At 56.5% G+C, this 17,184-nt stretch overlaps 1 protein-coding gene across 3 annotated transcripts in view; it reads right to left on the reverse strand.

Annotated features, from left to right (window-relative positions):
* The window catches only part of ACSBG2 (acyl-CoA synthetase bubblegum family member 2), a 29,455-nt gene extending 12,967 nt beyond the window's left edge, over nucleotides 1-16,488 (reverse strand). Inside the window, exons 1-4 of one of the 3 annotated variants that reach the window (XM_063290987.1) lie at nucleotides 16,485-16,488; nucleotides 2,350-2,390; nucleotides 975-1,194; nucleotides 639-727 (exon numbers count right to left, since the gene is read on the reverse strand). In XM_063290987.1, the coding sequence (XP_063147057.1) occupies nucleotides 639-727; nucleotides 975-1,194; nucleotides 2,350-2,366 (326 nt within the window). In that variant the 5' untranslated portion in view covers nucleotides 2,367-2,390; nucleotides 16,485-16,488. Of the gene's footprint in view, nucleotides 1-638; nucleotides 728-974; nucleotides 1,211-2,349; nucleotides 2,398-16,484 lie in introns of those variants that run through there. The other 2 variants (XM_063290988.1, XM_063290986.1) reach the window with 2 other exon arrangements.
* Between the last annotated feature and the right edge of the window lie 696 nt (nucleotides 16,489-17,184).

Raw genomic sequence — 17,184 nt, forward strand, 5'->3', positions numbered from 1 at the left:
CACCCCAAGGAGCAGCAGAAGTTTGGAGAAAGGAAGGGGCGCTGCAGAGCCCCAGGGGGTTCATCCCGTCTGCTCCTCACACTGGGAGCCCCAAAAAGCCAGCTCCCCCTACACTCTGCCTGCATTCACAGAGCCCCTGACCTGACCTCCTGCGATGAAGACAAAGGTGAAGACGACAGCCTAATTCACGCTGCAGGCTGGGGGTCCCAGCGCAGAGTGCTGTGTGGACGCCGACTGAATCCCAACCCACACAGACTTAGGACAGAATTTCAGCCCAGAAAGTGGTCCAGGAGAAACCAGGATCTCCCAGGAGATCACTGGGCGATTTGCTCAACTGGCAAAGATTCTTAACTCTCTCTCAGGTAGCCACAAAGACGCCTCTTCAGTTTAGCTGCTAAAGCTCCCAGGAAGGGGAACACTGAGGCAGGGGCTCCCATCCTGATGCCGGGGCCCAGCCAAGGGGTCTCCATAGCCGCCATTCCAGAGACCCCCCTTGCACTGACCCTAAGCGTAAAGGAGAAAAGGGGGGGGTCCCTTGGACCCTTGGTGAGTAATGAATCTGCCCATGTCGGGGACGCACCCCCCTTTCTCTCCCAAGCGATTCCCCAGGAGGTCGGGGGGGGGGGTCCTGCCCTTACCCAGCAAAAATGGCTCCGATGTCGGCGAGGAACCACTCCAGTGAGTTGAAGCCCAGGATGCAGACGCTGTGGAAACGCGCCAGGCCCAGCTGCCAGGGAGAGCGGAGACGTGAGCAGGCCCCCTCGCCTGACGCCCCCTGCCCCGTCTCAGTGCGCCGGCTGCCCACAGCCCAAAAGCAGTGGGCTGTGGCCAGATCCCTGCTGCGCCAGGCGACCTGGTGCCACCCTCAGTGCCTCTCCTCCTGCCCTACCTCGCAGGGCTGTGGTGAGCTGGAGGTGGCAAGCTGCGGGGAGCGAGCTCCTTCCCCCTCCCCTCCCCAATACACCCCCCCCCACCTTGAGGAAGCTTTTGGCCGCCTTGCGGCACTCCCCGTAGTACTGCCGGAAGGTCAGCTTGGTCCACTGCCCCTGCTGCTTCGAAGCCAGCGCCGGGAAGTCGCCGTACTTGTCTGCGGAGGCCAGGAAGAATTCGTGGATGGTGACGGGCGGCTCGCTGCCCATGCCGCTCTCGTCCATCCGCAGGTTGACTTCTCCGTTGCGCTTGGTGGTCCACAGCCCCCCAGGGGCCGCCCCTGGAGGAGGAAGAGGCAGAAAACCGTCCTGCTCACTGATGGCCAGAAGAGGGAGATTCCAACTGCCAGGCCGGGTTGGCGGATGCCTCTGAGAGACCTTCCTGGGAACACGGCTGTTTTTCCAAGGGCCCCCCCCAGTGCTGAAAGTGGGGAGCCTCCAACTTCCCTCCCAGGCACATCTTCCCTGACTCCAGAGCGGCTCCCGAGAGCCTCCCGCCTCCTGCTGGGTGGGACCTTCCGGCTGGAAAGCCCGCCTGCCGTGCCAAGCAACGGCCCGTTCCCTCAGAACGGATCAAGGCTCCAGTCCTCATGGTTCTGAAGGAAGGAGCCATCAAAACAGGAACTCAGAATGCAGCTTTGTTCCAGGTCAGGCCTAAACTAGTCTTGGCATGACTGACAGCAGCTCGGCAGGGATCCCGGTAGCCCCCGGCTGGCAGTGCTGTTGGGGACCCTTGGTCTACCAAATTAAGTAGGGGGGCTCAATCACAGCCCTACAGCTTTTCTCCCTTCTTTCCAAGGGTTACGTCACATTCCTTCTCAGAGATGTGAAAAAGTAGACTCCAGAACTTGCATCTAAGAAGTGCCTCTGAGCACACGTCGAGTTCTTTCCTCTCCGACCCGCCACAAAACTAGCTGGCTTGTGCGTAGGATTGAGCTAGATTTCAACTGCGCCCCCACCCCGTCTTGTTCCAGAAGCCAGAAAACCGCTTTCTCATGGCCAGCGGGCTTCTGAAGAAATCCAGTTCTTGCCAAGGTGCTGCTTCCCGGCCAAACGGGATGGGGGCTATTTTATGGGAAACACCCTCCCCCAATGGGACCACTCGAAAAGTGAGCTGCAAACAGGCACATTTAAAGAGGAAGGGATCATGCTTGGGGTGGAACCACAGGAACTTGGGGGGGGGGAATCACATCTCTCGAGGAACGGCAAGGAAGCAGATCTGGTGCCTTAGGACAGGGTTGCTCAACCTTGGCGACTCTAAGCTGTGCGGACTTCAACTCCCAGAATTCCCCAGCCAGCCATGCCAGGAACTGAAGTCCACACATCTTAAAATTGCTGAGGGCGAGAAACACTGTGCTAAACCACCCCTGACAGGTAGGTCTTGGGCCTCCCAGCAGCCTCCCTTCAGCTGAGTCAGCTACCTTTGGCTTTCGACATCTCTGCGTCTGGCTCTTCCGGCTCCTCGGCAGGCTGGCTGGGCCGGTGCTCAGCGCTGCAGGAAGACCAACAGAAAAAGTCAGGCCGCCCCTCCCCAGGCGCAAAGGAAGTCTGAGGGTCCTCCTCACATTCCCGGGGGTATTCAGGGCAGCGTCCCACCCATGTTTGCATGTCCCCGGCTTAATCTTCCCCCAGCGAGGAGGCCCCCGCTGTCAAGGACCCCGCCTCAAAAAGAGCAAGGGGGCCTTTGGAGGCAGGCAAGGGGCCCTTTGGAGGCAAGGGGCCCTTTGAAGGCAGGCAGAGCGCCAGGCCGCAGCCTTGCCTGCTGACTCAACCCCGGGGCTGGGGCAGCATCCCGGGACAGTGCAACTGTGAGCAGGCTAGTTTGGGGGTGCAGAGAGCCACCCCCAGAAGTGCCCCCCGACCCGGTCACTGGATTGAAGCTCACACAGGAATGATGGACAGGAGAGGGAGATTCGGCAGGCAGGCACTGAACTGCAAATGCCAGGGTGGTTCCCCTGTGCCACGCCAACCCTTCTGCCCACGGGGGAGAGGGATGAGAAACCCAGCCACAAACCAGGGAGCGGAAAGGAAGGGAATCCGCTCAGGCCTTCCACGGCTTCCAGGGAGCTGCAGCCGAGCCGTGGATTCTGGAGATCTGCCAACAGGGTCGCTAACAGGAGAACCCCCGTTTTATTTCCTGCCCTGGGCCGAGCAGGTGGAAAATGCCTCCGTCCCCCTCTAGGGCCATCTCAGTCTTCGTGATCAGGGCGGAGATGCTGGAGCAGTCATCTGGGCCTGGGACCCTCACCCAGTTATGGGGGAAGAATTCTGCCCCAAGGAAAATCATCCTCCCTCCCCCCTGTCCAGCAGAGGAAAGGCCCCACCCCTGCAACCAGGTCTCTCCCAAGCCCCACTTGCTGTCCTCTTTGGAATCAGTAGCTGCCGCCGCAGGTCGAGGCAGCTGGTAAGAAGCGCCAGGCTTCTTCGTCTGCACACTCACACGCAGACACACCTGGAATCTGTTTACACAACGGTCTCCCATTTGCTGCACGGCATCTTTTGACTTTGGGCTCGGGAGGATGATGGGCTGCGACGAGTTCCCCTCTGGTCTCAAAAAGGGTGCCCCCCTCCCTGCCCCCAGGCAGCAGGAGGGTGCCCCACGGCAATGGTCTGCCGCTTCTGCCAGCCCAGGAGTTCTAGAAGGCCTGCTTGTGAGGTCACCCGCAGGGCCAGGCCTCCGGGGTTCTGCCCTCGTGAGGAAGCGGGCTGGCTCGAGCGGCCCTCGGCAACAGGGGACAAAGTGGCCCCGTTGCTCCATGCAGGGGAGCAGGCAGGCCTGATTCTGCCCTGGCTGCAGACCCCGATTCCAGAGGGCTTGCTCGGGAGCCCTCACGCCGTCAACGCTGCAGAGATGCCACTGCAGAAACAGCATTAGCTGCTCCTTTGGGGCTCACATAGGTCACCCCAAGGATTGCCAGACCCTGCAAGGGGCTGCCAAGAATTTATACAGCCCTCTGAAATTATGTCACTTAGGAGACCATTCAGACCCTCCCTCCCTCCCTCCCTCCCTCCCATCAAATTGCAAAGAGGCGCTCAATCCATACTGAATCTGCTCTAAACACATCTTTCCGTTCTGTTATTTCCGCTTGTGATTCTCATTCATCTACATTTAGCTAGCTAACCAGAGTTTGGAGTTCTGCAAAGGGGCCATCACATCACCTTGGGGTTTTCTGATTCTACGGAAAGGAAGAACGGAGCACAGGCCCGCCTGATTTTGGGAGAGTTCATTTCAACAAGCTAGAGAAATTTTTGCAAGGGTCCCACGGAGAGAAGTCAAAGGGAGATTGGAAAGTTCCCAAAAATAAAACACTGGGGGGGAAAAAACACCAACCCCCCGCTTTTTTGGTTAAAAGAGGGGGCAGTTTCAACCGAGCTGAGGATGAAAAGCAGCAGCAGCAAATGGGGGATAACAACGATGGAAGCATGCCAGCAAGCATTTCATTTTTGTCCAAAGAATTTCCAAAGGCCCAAGTACAAAAGTAACTTAGGTGCCCACAGGACGAGTTGGAAAAAGGGGGCTTTTCTCTGGACCTGCTGCAGAGAGAAGCTAAGGAAGCCTTTGGCGGGGTGGGGGGATCTCTGTCCCTTCTTTGCTTCCGGCTCCTTGAGGATTGAGTTTAAATCTCCAGGACCAGCTCAACTGCAGCTGAGAGTCCTGAAGGAGCTTGGGGGTGCCATCTCGGGACCCCTTTTCACAACCCCTGAGAAACCATGGAGGACAGGCGTAGCCCCAAAGGCTGGGTGAAGGGCAAATGTCCCCTCAAGCATCCTCCCTGTCTTCAAAAACGGGGAACCGGGAAGGAGCACTCCAGACCAGTCAGCTCGACATCCAAACCGGGCAAAACTCTGGAGCAGGTTATTCTGCCACTGGTTGGGGAGCGTTTAGAACAGGATGCCTCGCTTGGCCGGAGCCATCTGGGAGTTGTCAAGATTAAATCATGATATGATTTACATTCTACATTCCTGATAAAACAGCCAGTTTAGGTGATGACAGAAATGCACCCCGCTGGCTGCAAAGCATCCAACAAAATCTGGGAATCTGGCAGAGAAAATGCAAAATGTGGGCAGGACACGTGACTGTTAGACCAAAAGAAAGCTGTTTCTCTGCCCTGGTTCTGTGTCAAGCTGGAAGGGGACGTCGAGCAGCTCGTTGTGAGCCTCCGTTCCAGGCCTTGTGCTCTTCAACTGATTTTAAATGATTCAGAGGAGAGTTTAGGAAATACAAGAGTCAAGCCTGCAGACAACACCAAGATACCAGGGATAAGAAAGTCCCTAGAGAACAAAATCAAGATCCAGGAGGATCTTGACAAGTGGGAACATCCGAAAGACAAATTTCAACGGGGACAAATGTAACGCCGTACCTCTGAGTAGGAAAAATTAAAGGCACAAACTCAGGATGGGAGAGACAAAACCGGGCAGCAGGACACGCAGAAAGGAACCAGAGGACAAGATCGCAATCGTTTTGAGGAGGACACGGACACCCCGGAGCCTGCGCAGCCAAGAGGACAGACTGGAGGGGCTCATGTAGCTTGGAGGAAAACAGCTTGCGTGGTGGCTGCCCTCTAGGATCAGAAGGGCTCCCAGGTAGAAGATGAGGCAGAACCACTTAGTGTCATTCCAGGGGGTAGGACAAAAAATATGGGCTTCCCATTTTGAAGCAGCAGATTTCAAGTGAACTTTGGGGAAAATGCTCTGCTGTACTTTACCTGGACCACTTCTGGCCCAGAGGATTAACTCCTTCCTCCCTCCAAAGCAGCCTCAGCTGTGCGTAGTACCCCTAACGCAGAAGAGCTTTGTTCACCCAACGCTTTCCCACTTGCCAGCACAATCCTGAAAGGCAAGTAAGCCTGAAAAATGGCTTTTGCCAGGGGCTGCCCTATGGCCACTTCGCTCCTTGCCCATCTGGTTTCCCAAAAGAGGCCAGAGTTTCAGCACCTCCAGCTCAGAACGAGATTTCTGGGTTGTCTTTCCAAAGGCGAATGTCAAGGAAGGCCTTAAGGGAGGCACTTCCCAGAGGGTTTGGCTTCCGCCTGGAACACTGAAGGGAAACCGAGTCAGAGTGGAAGGCCTGATATCCCAGGGAAAGGGGCAGGTGGGCCTTCTCTAGCGAAGAACCGTGGCCTCACCAGCCAGCTTGGGAGGCTGTCTCAACCCTGGCTTGGAGCATCCCCGTGCTCGGGCATGGTTTGGGAAGTAAGCTACAACCGGCAGGGTTAGACACCACAGCAAGGCCCTGGTTGTGCAAGGTCTCCCCAACGGTCTCCAAGCCCCCTTCCCTGCCTGACTTTTGGAGATGGGCCGGCCCCACTGAGGCCACCATAGGTGGCTGTGTCCATCGTGGGCTCCCAGCCTTTTGCTGGTGCCTCCCCTTCTCTCCAAGCCACACCCTGTAATTCACAAGCCACAAATGCTGGGTTGGCACAGGACACTAACCTCAAAGCAACCCCCTGCCCCCAAATTACCAGGCTGGCCACCTGGGTTGCTGCACCCAAGCCTTCATTAGAAAACCGGTCACAGTCTTCTTCTTAGGAGCTGAAACCAGAGGACTTTCCTTGAGAGAGTGAAACTGAGCCTTCCCAGAGCCTGTGGGAGCTTGGTGAGCTGCGGGGCAGCCGTGCCCCAATTCCTGTGCCAGCTTTCCCATGGCATCAGGTCCCATCTGCCACATGGGCCCATGTCCTTGGCAAAGCACCCTTCCAGGGCTGTAACAGGGAAGGATGGAGAAACAGCTGGCACCCCAGAGGGCTCTGGGGAAGGGCAGAATTGCCCCCCTCGCTAGCAGGGGACAGCCTGCAAGGCCAGCACCATAATCTGTGAGACCCTTTGATAGGAGCAGATAGAGCAAAGGCAGAGACTCACACACACACACACACGCCTGTCCCTCATGCTGGAGTCTGGTTCCTCTGATGCCCAGCATTTCTGCAAAGGCAGTTTAGTCCGTGGAAACACGCCCAAGGGAGAATTGCAGCTGCGGGGCAGAGATAGCAGTTGGCAAATCACTAATCTTTAGATGTAATGGACATTTGGGAACGACAGACACATTCCCTCCCACAGAAGTCCATTAAATTAAGGTCTTTCTGTACTTTGTGCTAAGTCAAACCTAATCAGGCTACACAATGGCTTGATGTGGTGGGTCAATCCAGCTTCTAAGAACACCCTTTTATTTTAAGGTGGTGTATTTTCTGAGGGACGCGGTGGCGCTGCGGGTTAAACCGCTGAGCTGCCGATCGGAAGGTCGGCGGTTCGAAACCGCGCGGCGGGGTGAGCTCCCGTTGCTAGTCCCAGCTCCTGCTCACCTAGCAGTTCGAAAACATGCAAATGTGAGTAGATGAATTGGTACCGCTTCGGCGGGAAGGTAACGGCGTTCCGAGTCGTCATGCTGGCCACATGACCCGGAAGTGTCTATGACAACGCCGGCTCCAAGGCTTAGAAACGGAGATGAGCACCGCCCCCTAGAGTCGGATTCGACTGGACTTTACGTCAAGGGAAACCTTTACCTTTACCTTATTTTCTGCCCATGCCATAGCATGGTCCATATTTATTCATTCCCCACATTTACACAGCTGCCCATCTCACAGAACGTGACTCTGGCTGCTGGCATACAATAAAAACAAATATCAAGCACTCCGTAATAAAAATGTGTGTCCACTGGGGGCAGTGGGGGGGGGCAGAGAAGGTCCTGCGCTGCCCCCCAGCCCAAAGAAGAGAACAAGCACCCACCCACCTTGGTGAAGAGGTGGCCACCAAAACGTCGCTGAGCGAGATGTCCGTCGGTTCCGAAAAGGGAGGCGTCTCTGGCCCCACAGGGAAAGATCCTGCCACCGTGGCTGGAGATGCCATCTTGCACAAGCCTGGCATGAAAGGAAAACAAATCCCTGTATGATTCTTGCCACCCTCCAAAGGTTTTTATTCCACCATAAGACACAATTTGCATCCATAAGGCACCACCTAACCCACAATAGCAAACCTCCCTCCTTTCACACGGTAAGGAAGAACCGCTGCCAGGTGTCTGTTATGGGTCTCCACTCCAGGGTGACAGATCCGGCTGATTCAGTGCGTAATTCTACCACTTTTGCTTTAAATCATGAATGAGCTATTTCTAAAATAATAAAGAGCATGAATGAAGAATAAAAATGACCGCCCAGAGTGGTGGGAGGAGATGGGCGGTGACAAATTTGACAAATAAATAAACAAAATAAAAGCAGGTGGAGAACGAAGCAGTGACCCAGAAAGTGCATCTGCCCGGAGCAGGAGCCTCAGCTGGATGGCCTCAAGGGACTCTTCCAATTCAGGGAAATAAAGTGGCAATACTTCCTGAGACGGTTTTGGTCAAGGGGCACCGGGCATGTAAAAGCTCCACGACAAAAGCAAATTACCTGCGCAGGAGTGAGGGCTTTTTTTGGGGGGGATGGGGGGGACAAAAATACTTAGAAATGCTGTGGGAGGAGGAATTCCGCCCAAAAGCCAGACTCCAGGGTCTTGGAATATTGGCTGCTTCTAGCCCTTCAGCTGAATTCTTGGTTTTCCCGATATCTGCTCTGCATATTTTCATTTAGAAACAGCTGGTTACGGGCATCGTTTTCCCTGCCAGTTCACCCAGAAACAGGAGAGTTTGCCCCCCCCCCCCAAAATCCTGCCTTGCTGCCCAACTAGGGGGGAGGAGGTGTTCCTGCGAGGGACAAGCACAGGCACTGGGAGTGTGTGCCAAGAAGACATATTCCCAACAGGGCCACCCAAGGCGTGACGATCAGCCAGCTGCCCAGCTAAAGCCAGCAGGCGCCTCTCTTGGGCTGCAGTGATACAGGAAGGTGCCGGAGGCAAAGGATCACTTTGGTGACAGCCGCAAAGACATTCATTCATACTGCGCGGGAGCAGGCCATGGCAAACCATCCTGTATTTTCATCAAGGAAACCACCCGGATAAAAACAAACGAGTGGGTCATCAGGCGCATCAACAGAGTTCTCCCTGGAGGCACCCATGGCCAGGCTCAAATTATCCCCTTCGGACATGTTATGCGCAGACCCCGCTCTCTGGAGGAGGCTCGGATGCTGGGACGGGTGGAAGGAAAGAGAAGAGGACGACAACCGGCAGCCGGGGGCGGACTCAGTTGCAGGGCGATGGGGGCACCCTTGGGAGACCTGAAGGACCAGGATGGGGACTGATCCTCCTGGAGACATCTACCCATGCGGTTGCTAAGAGCCAACAATGACTTGATGATAATCAAATCAATCACGAGTTAAAAACCTGAAGTCGGAAAGGCAGGCTAAGCTAATTTCTCCTCCGCTCGTATACATCGCACACAGGCCTGGTGGAGCTCATGGCTGTCCTGGCCAGGGATGATGGTTGCTGTAGCTGGAGAGCACTTAGGTAAATGTGAACAAAGCCTCTGGGATACACCTCGCCTCTGTCCCTCTCCTCTTTCTCCTTCCTCCGGCTTCTAAAGAGGAAGATGCTGGAGGTGGATGGTCACTTTAGGGACAAGGGCAACTGAGGGCATTACAATTATTACCAGCCGCAAGGGGGGTGCTTAGCTGCAGGGGCGAGGGGGGCACTGTTGGGAGACCTGAAAGACCTGGTTGGGGACTGAGCCTTCTGGGAAAATCTCTCTCTGTGGTCCCAGGAGTCGAAAACCACTCAAGGGCATATAATCAAGCAGGCATAAACTGTTTCAGAGGAACTCCAGAAATTCCAGTAAATATTCAAAATCAATTTTTCTGTGTGTGCATGTATATGTGGGTGCCGGAGAAAAAAAAACCCTAACTCCCCAGACCAGTGATAGTGAACCCATGACATGCGTGTCAGAGATGACACACGCCACAATGTTTTGGGTGACACTCCAGCGTTCACCAACACCCTGTGTGAGCTACCAAAGAAACTGAATGAACAAAAGGCCCTGCAACACCCCCCACCCACCTGCCTCCCCCGCATCTCTGCCCTTTTGGCCACCCAAAATTGGATTGTATTTTTAAAAAATAAATGAATATGTAAAGAATTATTTCTCTTTTGTTCGGGTGTGTGTGTGTGTGTGTGTGTGACACGCCGGCAGAGTCAAGTTAGGCATTTTCCCAATTTCTGACACGTGCTCCAGACTGAAAGAGCTCTGTTTTTGCTTGTGACTTTGACATCTGGATTTCCCCACTGTTGAAATGTCCGGGGCAGGGGGCATAGAAAAAGGAAAGGCACTTCCGTTTCCTCTTAGGAGACAGGAAATGTCCCCAGAGGCAGAGCCTGGTCATCTCTGGACACAGCTGGGCTTCTAAAGGCACCCGCCCCGTGTGCCAAGCCGGTGGCCCCCAGTTGAGGTCATGCGCCAGTGGTGACGCACCATCAGCCCATCCGCCTCTTCCCTTTTATGGACCCAACCTGTCTCATCCAATCCCCCCCCGCCCCCCAACCGATTTCAATCAGCTTCCGGCCTGCTGCGACATGCAAATGAGTTCTGCTGGCTTGATCAGAAATAACTTCCATTTCGGCTAAGACAGTTACCAGGGCAGGCAAATGAGCCGCAACGAATTTGCTTCCTGTGAGACTCCCTCTGAGCAAGCGTCAGGTTTTTATCTGAGAAAAAGAGGGGTGGAATTTCCAGCCTCTTAGGACCACAGACCTCCTTATGCATGTTTTTGGCAGGGCGAGCCCCATGGAGCAGACTTCTGAGCAACTTTTCAGAGATGCATTCCTAATTTAAAAGTTGTTCCCTGTAGACCAACATCTAACCAGTATTTCTCAACCGTGGCAACCTTAAGATGCACATACTGGCTGGGGAATTCTGGGAGTTGAAGTCCACATGTCTTAAAGTTGCCATGGTTGAGACACATTGATCTAACCAATCAAAAAATGGTTCCTCAGGTCCACAGAACCAAGCAATTAGAATTTTCAGCTAGATTGCCTCGGATCATGGAATCTCCACTAAGGTTTCAGGGCCCACGATCAGTGATAAATCTGGTTTTCCCTGAAGCCAGATCAGGCAAAGTCCACCTGGTCCAGCATCATCCTTCCTGTATTGGCCAGAGAGGAGATGCTACTAATGAGGCATGCCCTGGTGTGTCCCTGGTTATTCACTGGTAGACTGTCCTCAGACAGGGGGTTCAGTTTTCAAAGCTATCTCATCCTGATCTCAAGATATTTCAAGCAATGAGCTGTACAATTCACTTCTTCACTGCCTCCTGTTCCGAGTCCCATTTTGACCAAGCGAAAGCGTTCCATGCACAAAGAGCCACATCAATTTCCCTGACACTGCAGGGAGTGCCCTGGGTCGAAAGGCTTCCTGTCCTCCCCTTACGATTTGAACACAATCCTTGTTTATTTACTCCCTGTATGCTGGTTAAACTAAAGTGGTCTCTTGTTGAGTCACCTCCTGCCAGGAAAGAAGTCTCCCCAGGCAATCAACAGGACTTCTTTTCAAAGGAAGAGCACGTGGGCTGAGCAACTCACGAGGCTAACCAATTCCACTAAGCAATTCCACGTTAGTCACTAGCCTGCTTTGCCTATGGCAACATGCACCATCAAGAAGGCAAAACCACAGGGGAAGGAGGCCGGCCTTTCGGAGTGTCCGAGCCCGGCCGCCTCCAGAAAGACACCCAGGCCAGTCAAAGGGTCTGTTTTTACAGGGCAATTTGAGAAACAGGTGAACGCTTCCCGCCAGCAAATGTGCCAACATTAATGCAAGAATCCAACTATTTTAGCAATTCTCCAGCCAGAAAAGCTACCTTGTCCTTGGATCAAACGTTTGAATTGCACACCGAAAAAACCCCCAGACTTTGGACAAACAAGAGTGAGTGCCAGCAGAAAGGAATCTGTCCAAGACTTTAGGCCACAATCGAAAGAAAAAACATATTCTATACCAGCAATCCTCAAGTTAAATTAAACTAAGCAGCAGCAGCAGCTGGTCTCACACATTATGGCTCGAATTGACGGTATTTATTTATTTAATGTCAACCTGGCAATGTGGCTTATAAGCTCACATATTATGTGAGTGAACTAGAGCAAATTCAACAATCCCAGTTTAAAGGAGCAAAATCATGGCGCCAGATCTGACCCAGAGCTGAGGAAGGATTTTCCACTGGGGCCTCCAAAGATCAGGGCCAACCATCAAGACAAGCTGCAAAACAAGACCCAGGAGCATTTCAGGACTCTCAGCCCATGTGCAGGAGCACCCTTGCCTCTTGCAAAACTAAAGCTGGCAAAGAGAATTCTTATAAATCTAATTGCTCACTCTTAAGAGGCCAGGTTCAGACAACCTTCCAGAGCCCCTCTTCCATCCCTTATAGCAGGGGGAACCTGTAAGGTGGGGGCTTAAAGCAATGCACCCGCCTTCCTGCAAACACAAACACAGAGGACGCTTTCTCCCTTTGGCTCCTCCAGAATCTTGCTCTACTTACGCAAAACATGCATTCTCAATTGCATATGCCTTGGGGAAGGGAGGGGGGGTCTGAAAAAATGCCAGTTTGCAGAAACACTAAAAATCCTAAACTCAGCAGCATGAGACCACGGGGGGGGGGCACACTCAGGGGACAAACCCTGCCTGGGGGTGGGAGAGGCCCAGCTGAACTGCTGAGCGGAAGAGATTCTTTTTACCACCCTGTCCCACTTCTGTCCGGCCAATGGCAGAGTCAGCAGCCGGCTGTTTCAGGCATCCGCGCAATGCTGGGGCAGGGAAGGATGGGGCAGCACCCCCCACCCCCTGCCAAGCCGAGGCGCTCCTCCCCCAGGCCTGCCCAAATCCCAGGGACCTGCTCGGCCGGCTCCTCGCGCTTCCCGGCAGGCTGGCTGTCTCCTGCCCACGGAGGGTTGCGGGCTGACATCCCACCCCGCCCCCCAGACCCGCCTGTTGCTCAACGCGGCTCCTGCTGCACCTGCTGCCGCATCACCCAACGCTTTCCAGCCAATGGGAGAGCCGAGCGGCTGCATCGTCCCAGCACCGTCACGTGCAGCCCGTCCCCAGACGCGGCCCGGGGTTACTGGAGCACAGCGGCGGGAGGGGCGCTGGCGGGCAGACGCCCCGAGGACGACGTGGCGCCCTCGCCCTCTCACTCACAGAGCGGGGACGCGTGCCAGGTGGCCACCCGGCCCCGGGGCAAAGAGTGGCCCCGTCACCCCGCCAACGTCCCGAGCAGAAGGGTGACGTGGCGCCCAAGCCGGCGGACGCAGAGCTGGGTCGCGCTGAGGAGGGGCAGCCCCCGAGGGCGGGAAGCCGGCGGGGCACCCCCACGCGGCGCTCGTCAGCGACACAGACCCTCGCGCGGGCCCCTTTCAAGGCAACCCGGGTGGGGGGGTCGGAGACGGGAACCGAGGACACTCCGAGGAGCAGCAACCAAGGGCTGCCGAAAGAGATGGAGGGCGCTGGGTTTAGCCCGGGAAGCAGAAGACTGGGGAGGGGGGTTGGATGGCCTCCTTCAAACACCTAAGCAGATGACAGGTCAGGACGCCCGTCCCAGAGGGAAGGACACCGGCCGGCGGATTTCAGTCACAGGAAGGCAGAGTCCAGCTGAAGGCCAGGGGGGGAGACTTTCCAGAGGAAATCTGCTGACGCCGGCCTGACCTGACGGCACACCAACCCATCCCGAGCGATCCCGCTTTCCCAGGGAGCTGGTGAGCTCCTCTTTGAGCAGAGAGGCCGGGCAGCCATGCTGTAATTGGGATCCCTGCCCTGAGCAGGGAGGGCGTGGATTGCATGGCCTCAAGGGCCCCTCCAGCTCTAGCATTCTACAACGACGCAAGGAGATCACTCCCTTCTGGTTTCAAGGGAAGCAGGAACTACATCCCCGAGAAATTCAGAATTAAAGAAACAAGCCAAGAACGCCAGAGATAATTTCATTAAAGGCATGGAAGTCTGGGGGCAAGAGAAGCTGGCTCCTCAACCTTGGCCCCTTGAAGATGTGTGCACTTCAGCTCCCAGAATTCCCCAGCCAGCCATGCTGAAGATGAAGTCTACACATCTTCACAAGGTTGAGGAACACTGCTCCAGAACCTGCAGACCCGGGGGTGGGGGGGCTCTCAAGGGGTCTTCCTAGAAACAATCCCCCCTCGGAGAGTTCTAGCATTCCTGGTCTTGGCCGTCCTCGTCCTGGGAGCAGAGGCCGTGTGCCCTCTCCAGCAGCCCAGCTGTCTCAGAAATAGGACAGAGCAACCAGGAGCCACATTCACAAGAAACAGAATTCACAAGCAACCACATTCACGTCTTTTGCCTCCCCGTTCAACCAGAGGCACCCGATTTCCTTTCCCTCCTGGACCTCCCCTCCCATATCGGTTGGGACATCATCCCCCATGGTCCACAGCCCTCCAGGGCTGGGAAGGGTCCCCAGCGGCAAGTCTCCTTCTCTGCCTTTTGCACAAGGGCTTCCCTGTTGCTGCTAAACACAACATTTGTGATTCTATAAGCTGTTGTCACTGACAAATTGGAGCATTGTTTGAATAAGGAAGTGGCTGAAGAGAGAGCAGAGTCCTTGTCTGCCTGCAACAAGGAAATGCATAATCTCATGCCAGGTGAACACAAACCTGTTGCGTTGGAGGTCACACGTCTGGGAAATAACATAAATAAACAGCAAGTGTTTTGTGACTGGTTTTTTTTAAATTTATATAAATCCAATTTATTCACCACCCATCTCTCTCAGAGAGTGACTCTTTTGCATGTGTATAAGCTGAACAAGTCCAAAAATTATTCCTAAGAAGAGATCTGCCAGTGAAGGCTCCCAGAATTTTTGGTTTGCTTCTTTTGCCTCCTTGCAAAAGCTTCTGTCTTTTAATTAAATGTATTGGTGAAGGCACCAGGGTAGAAACCAGGAGACCGTGAGTTCTAGTCCTGCCTTGGGCACAAAGCCAGATGGGTGACCTTGGCCAGTCACTCTCTCTCAGCCCTGCGAAGGAGGCAATGGCAAACCACTTCTGAAAAACCTGCCAAGAAAACTGCAGGGACTTGTCCAGCCAGTCTCCGAGAATCTGACATGACTGAACGGATTAAAAATAATACGGTGTGTGGGAAAAGGTGCCACTGGCCTCCTCCTGATTTTGGGGTCCCGTAGGCTAATGCGGCTCTCCCACAGCAGCCCTCCGCAGACCCTCTCATCTCGAGGAAAAGGGGCAAGACCCCTGAGATAAGGAAAGGGGGCTGAACCATCCCTGAAGTCCTGGGCAGGGAGACTGTGATGAGAAGAGACCCAGGTGGGCCCCTCCCCGCTCCCCGGGCATAAGAGGGAGGGCAGGGCAACCAAGTTGGCAAGGCTCCCTCATCATAGCCCATCTCAAAGCAGAGCTCAGCTCTTCTGGGCTGATCTGGTCTACCCTGAAGGGCTGGCAAGTCTTCCAGGTGCAATGGACCCCGACTCCCATAATTCCCAGCCAAAATCGTCCTTTGGCCCCTCGTTTGTGGAGGGTTGTTTGAAGGAGGGGCTAGATAATGACATGCAGAGGACTCTCGGGCCCCTGCCCCACACCTCTGTCCTCCGCCACCCAGAACGCGGAGAGGAACAGGGGACGCCCCTTCAAAGGGACCCGACTGGGCAGGGGACAAGCCAGGGCTCACCCGAATCCGGGCCACCTGGTCCATCCAGGTCAGGAGGCAGCAGGTGCGGGGGAGAAAGGGCCCGTTCCTCAGTTAATGCACCAGGAGACTATCTGCCTTTCCCGTCCGCCCGGGAAGGCTTCGGCGGCCCTCAAAGGCTTGCACGCTCGGGCTGGCCTTACAGCACGCGCGCAGTTCAGGCACTCGGGACTTTTTTCCCCTCTCGCCGCCCGCAGGAGCGATGTCTACTTTCCCTTTCCTTCTTTCGAAGAGGCGGGAAAGGCTGCCGCTCGGCCACTCAAGGAGCCAGCGCCGGGCTGCCAGCCGCACTCCACCGCCCAGAAGCCGGGTCGGGCGGCCGGCGAAGCGCCACCCCCGGGCCACGCGCCGAGCCTCCGGCCCCGCCGGCAGCCCGGGGGCAAAGCGCCGGGTCGGCAAGACTCCGACCGGCCGGTCACGGCAACCCGGCCCGCAGGGGGGCCGGGCCGACGGGCGCCCGCAGGGCAGGCAGCCCCTCCCGGAGACGCCGGCGGGGAGCGCGGCGTCGGCGACTTGCTCCCGACGGGGCACCCCGCCGCTTCGCGAGCGGGAAGGGAAGGGAAGGGAAGGCGAGCCCGGCAGCCGCGGCGCCGGGGAGGCAGCGGCGGGCGCCCGTTTCCGCTCCTCGCCGCCGGGTGCTTTCGCGGGGAGACACAGGGACCCTCCGACACCGTGCCCGCCTCCTCCCGTCCGCAACGGCCGGCCACCCGCCCCGCCCCGCCCCGCCGCGCCGCCCGGCCGCGGAGGGGAGCCGGAGACCTCGTGCGCCGCGGCCGGGCGCCCCGGTCCCCGCTCCCGCGCGCCCCGCTCGGCTCACCTGCCGCTGCCGCTGCCGGTGGCGGTGCCGGTGCCGGTCGCCGATCGCGTCTGGCTGAGCGCCGGGCCCCCGCCCCCGGCCTCTTCTACGGGCGGGGCGGGCGGGGCGGGGCCTGCGCGGGAGGGGCCGGGGGCGGGCGCGCCGGGTAACCCGCGGTCATTGAGCTCCGCGGGGCGGCCGGGCGAGCGGAAGCGCGGGCCACGTGGCCGGGCGGCGGCGGCGGCGGCGGCGCGCGCGCGTGCTGGCCGATTGCACCGGAGAAGCGTTCGGGCGGCCCGCCAGCCCGCCCTGTCTGGGGAGGGAGCGCCTTTCCCGAACTGCGAGAGCGGCGCAACCCGAAGCAGCGCCCGGGGCTGGGTCCTCGGCGCTCCCGTGTGATCCCGCCTGGTGAAGGTACCGCCTCGGGCGGCGGCGCGCTCAGCGGGCGGAGGGTGGCGGCGGCGGCGCGAAGACCGGCCGGGCGCCTCCCGCCTCGGCCCCGTTTCGGAAGAACGGCGAGAGAATCACTCCGGTTCTAAGTAATAATTTGTTACATCTATAAGTATAGGCCGCCCCGTTCCCAGCGACTCTGGGCGGTTGCAGTTGTGACCCCACGCGCCCTTGGGGTGAGTTGCAAAGTCCCAACCTCGGGGTAGGACTTTATTTTATTTTATTTCTTTAAATTTTTATCCCGCCTTTGTTATTTTTATAAATAGCCCAAGGCGACGAACATGCCTAATACTCCTTGCTCCTCCTATTTTCCCCGCAACCACCATCCTGTGAGGTGGGTTGGGCTAAGAGAGGGGGACTGGCCCAAAGTATAATTGTGTGCCATCCAATATCCAGGACTTCTTGACCCTTCTAACACATACAGACCCTGGGAGGTCTGATCATTGTTTGTGCTAGTGATGTCAGCAGTTGCT

This window comes from Candoia aspera, chromosome 1 (assembly GCF_035149785.1).
Source record: "Candoia aspera isolate rCanAsp1 chromosome 1, rCanAsp1.hap2, whole genome shotgun sequence".
Classification (NCBI taxonomy): domain Eukaryota; kingdom Metazoa; phylum Chordata; class Lepidosauria; order Squamata; family Boidae; genus Candoia; species Candoia aspera.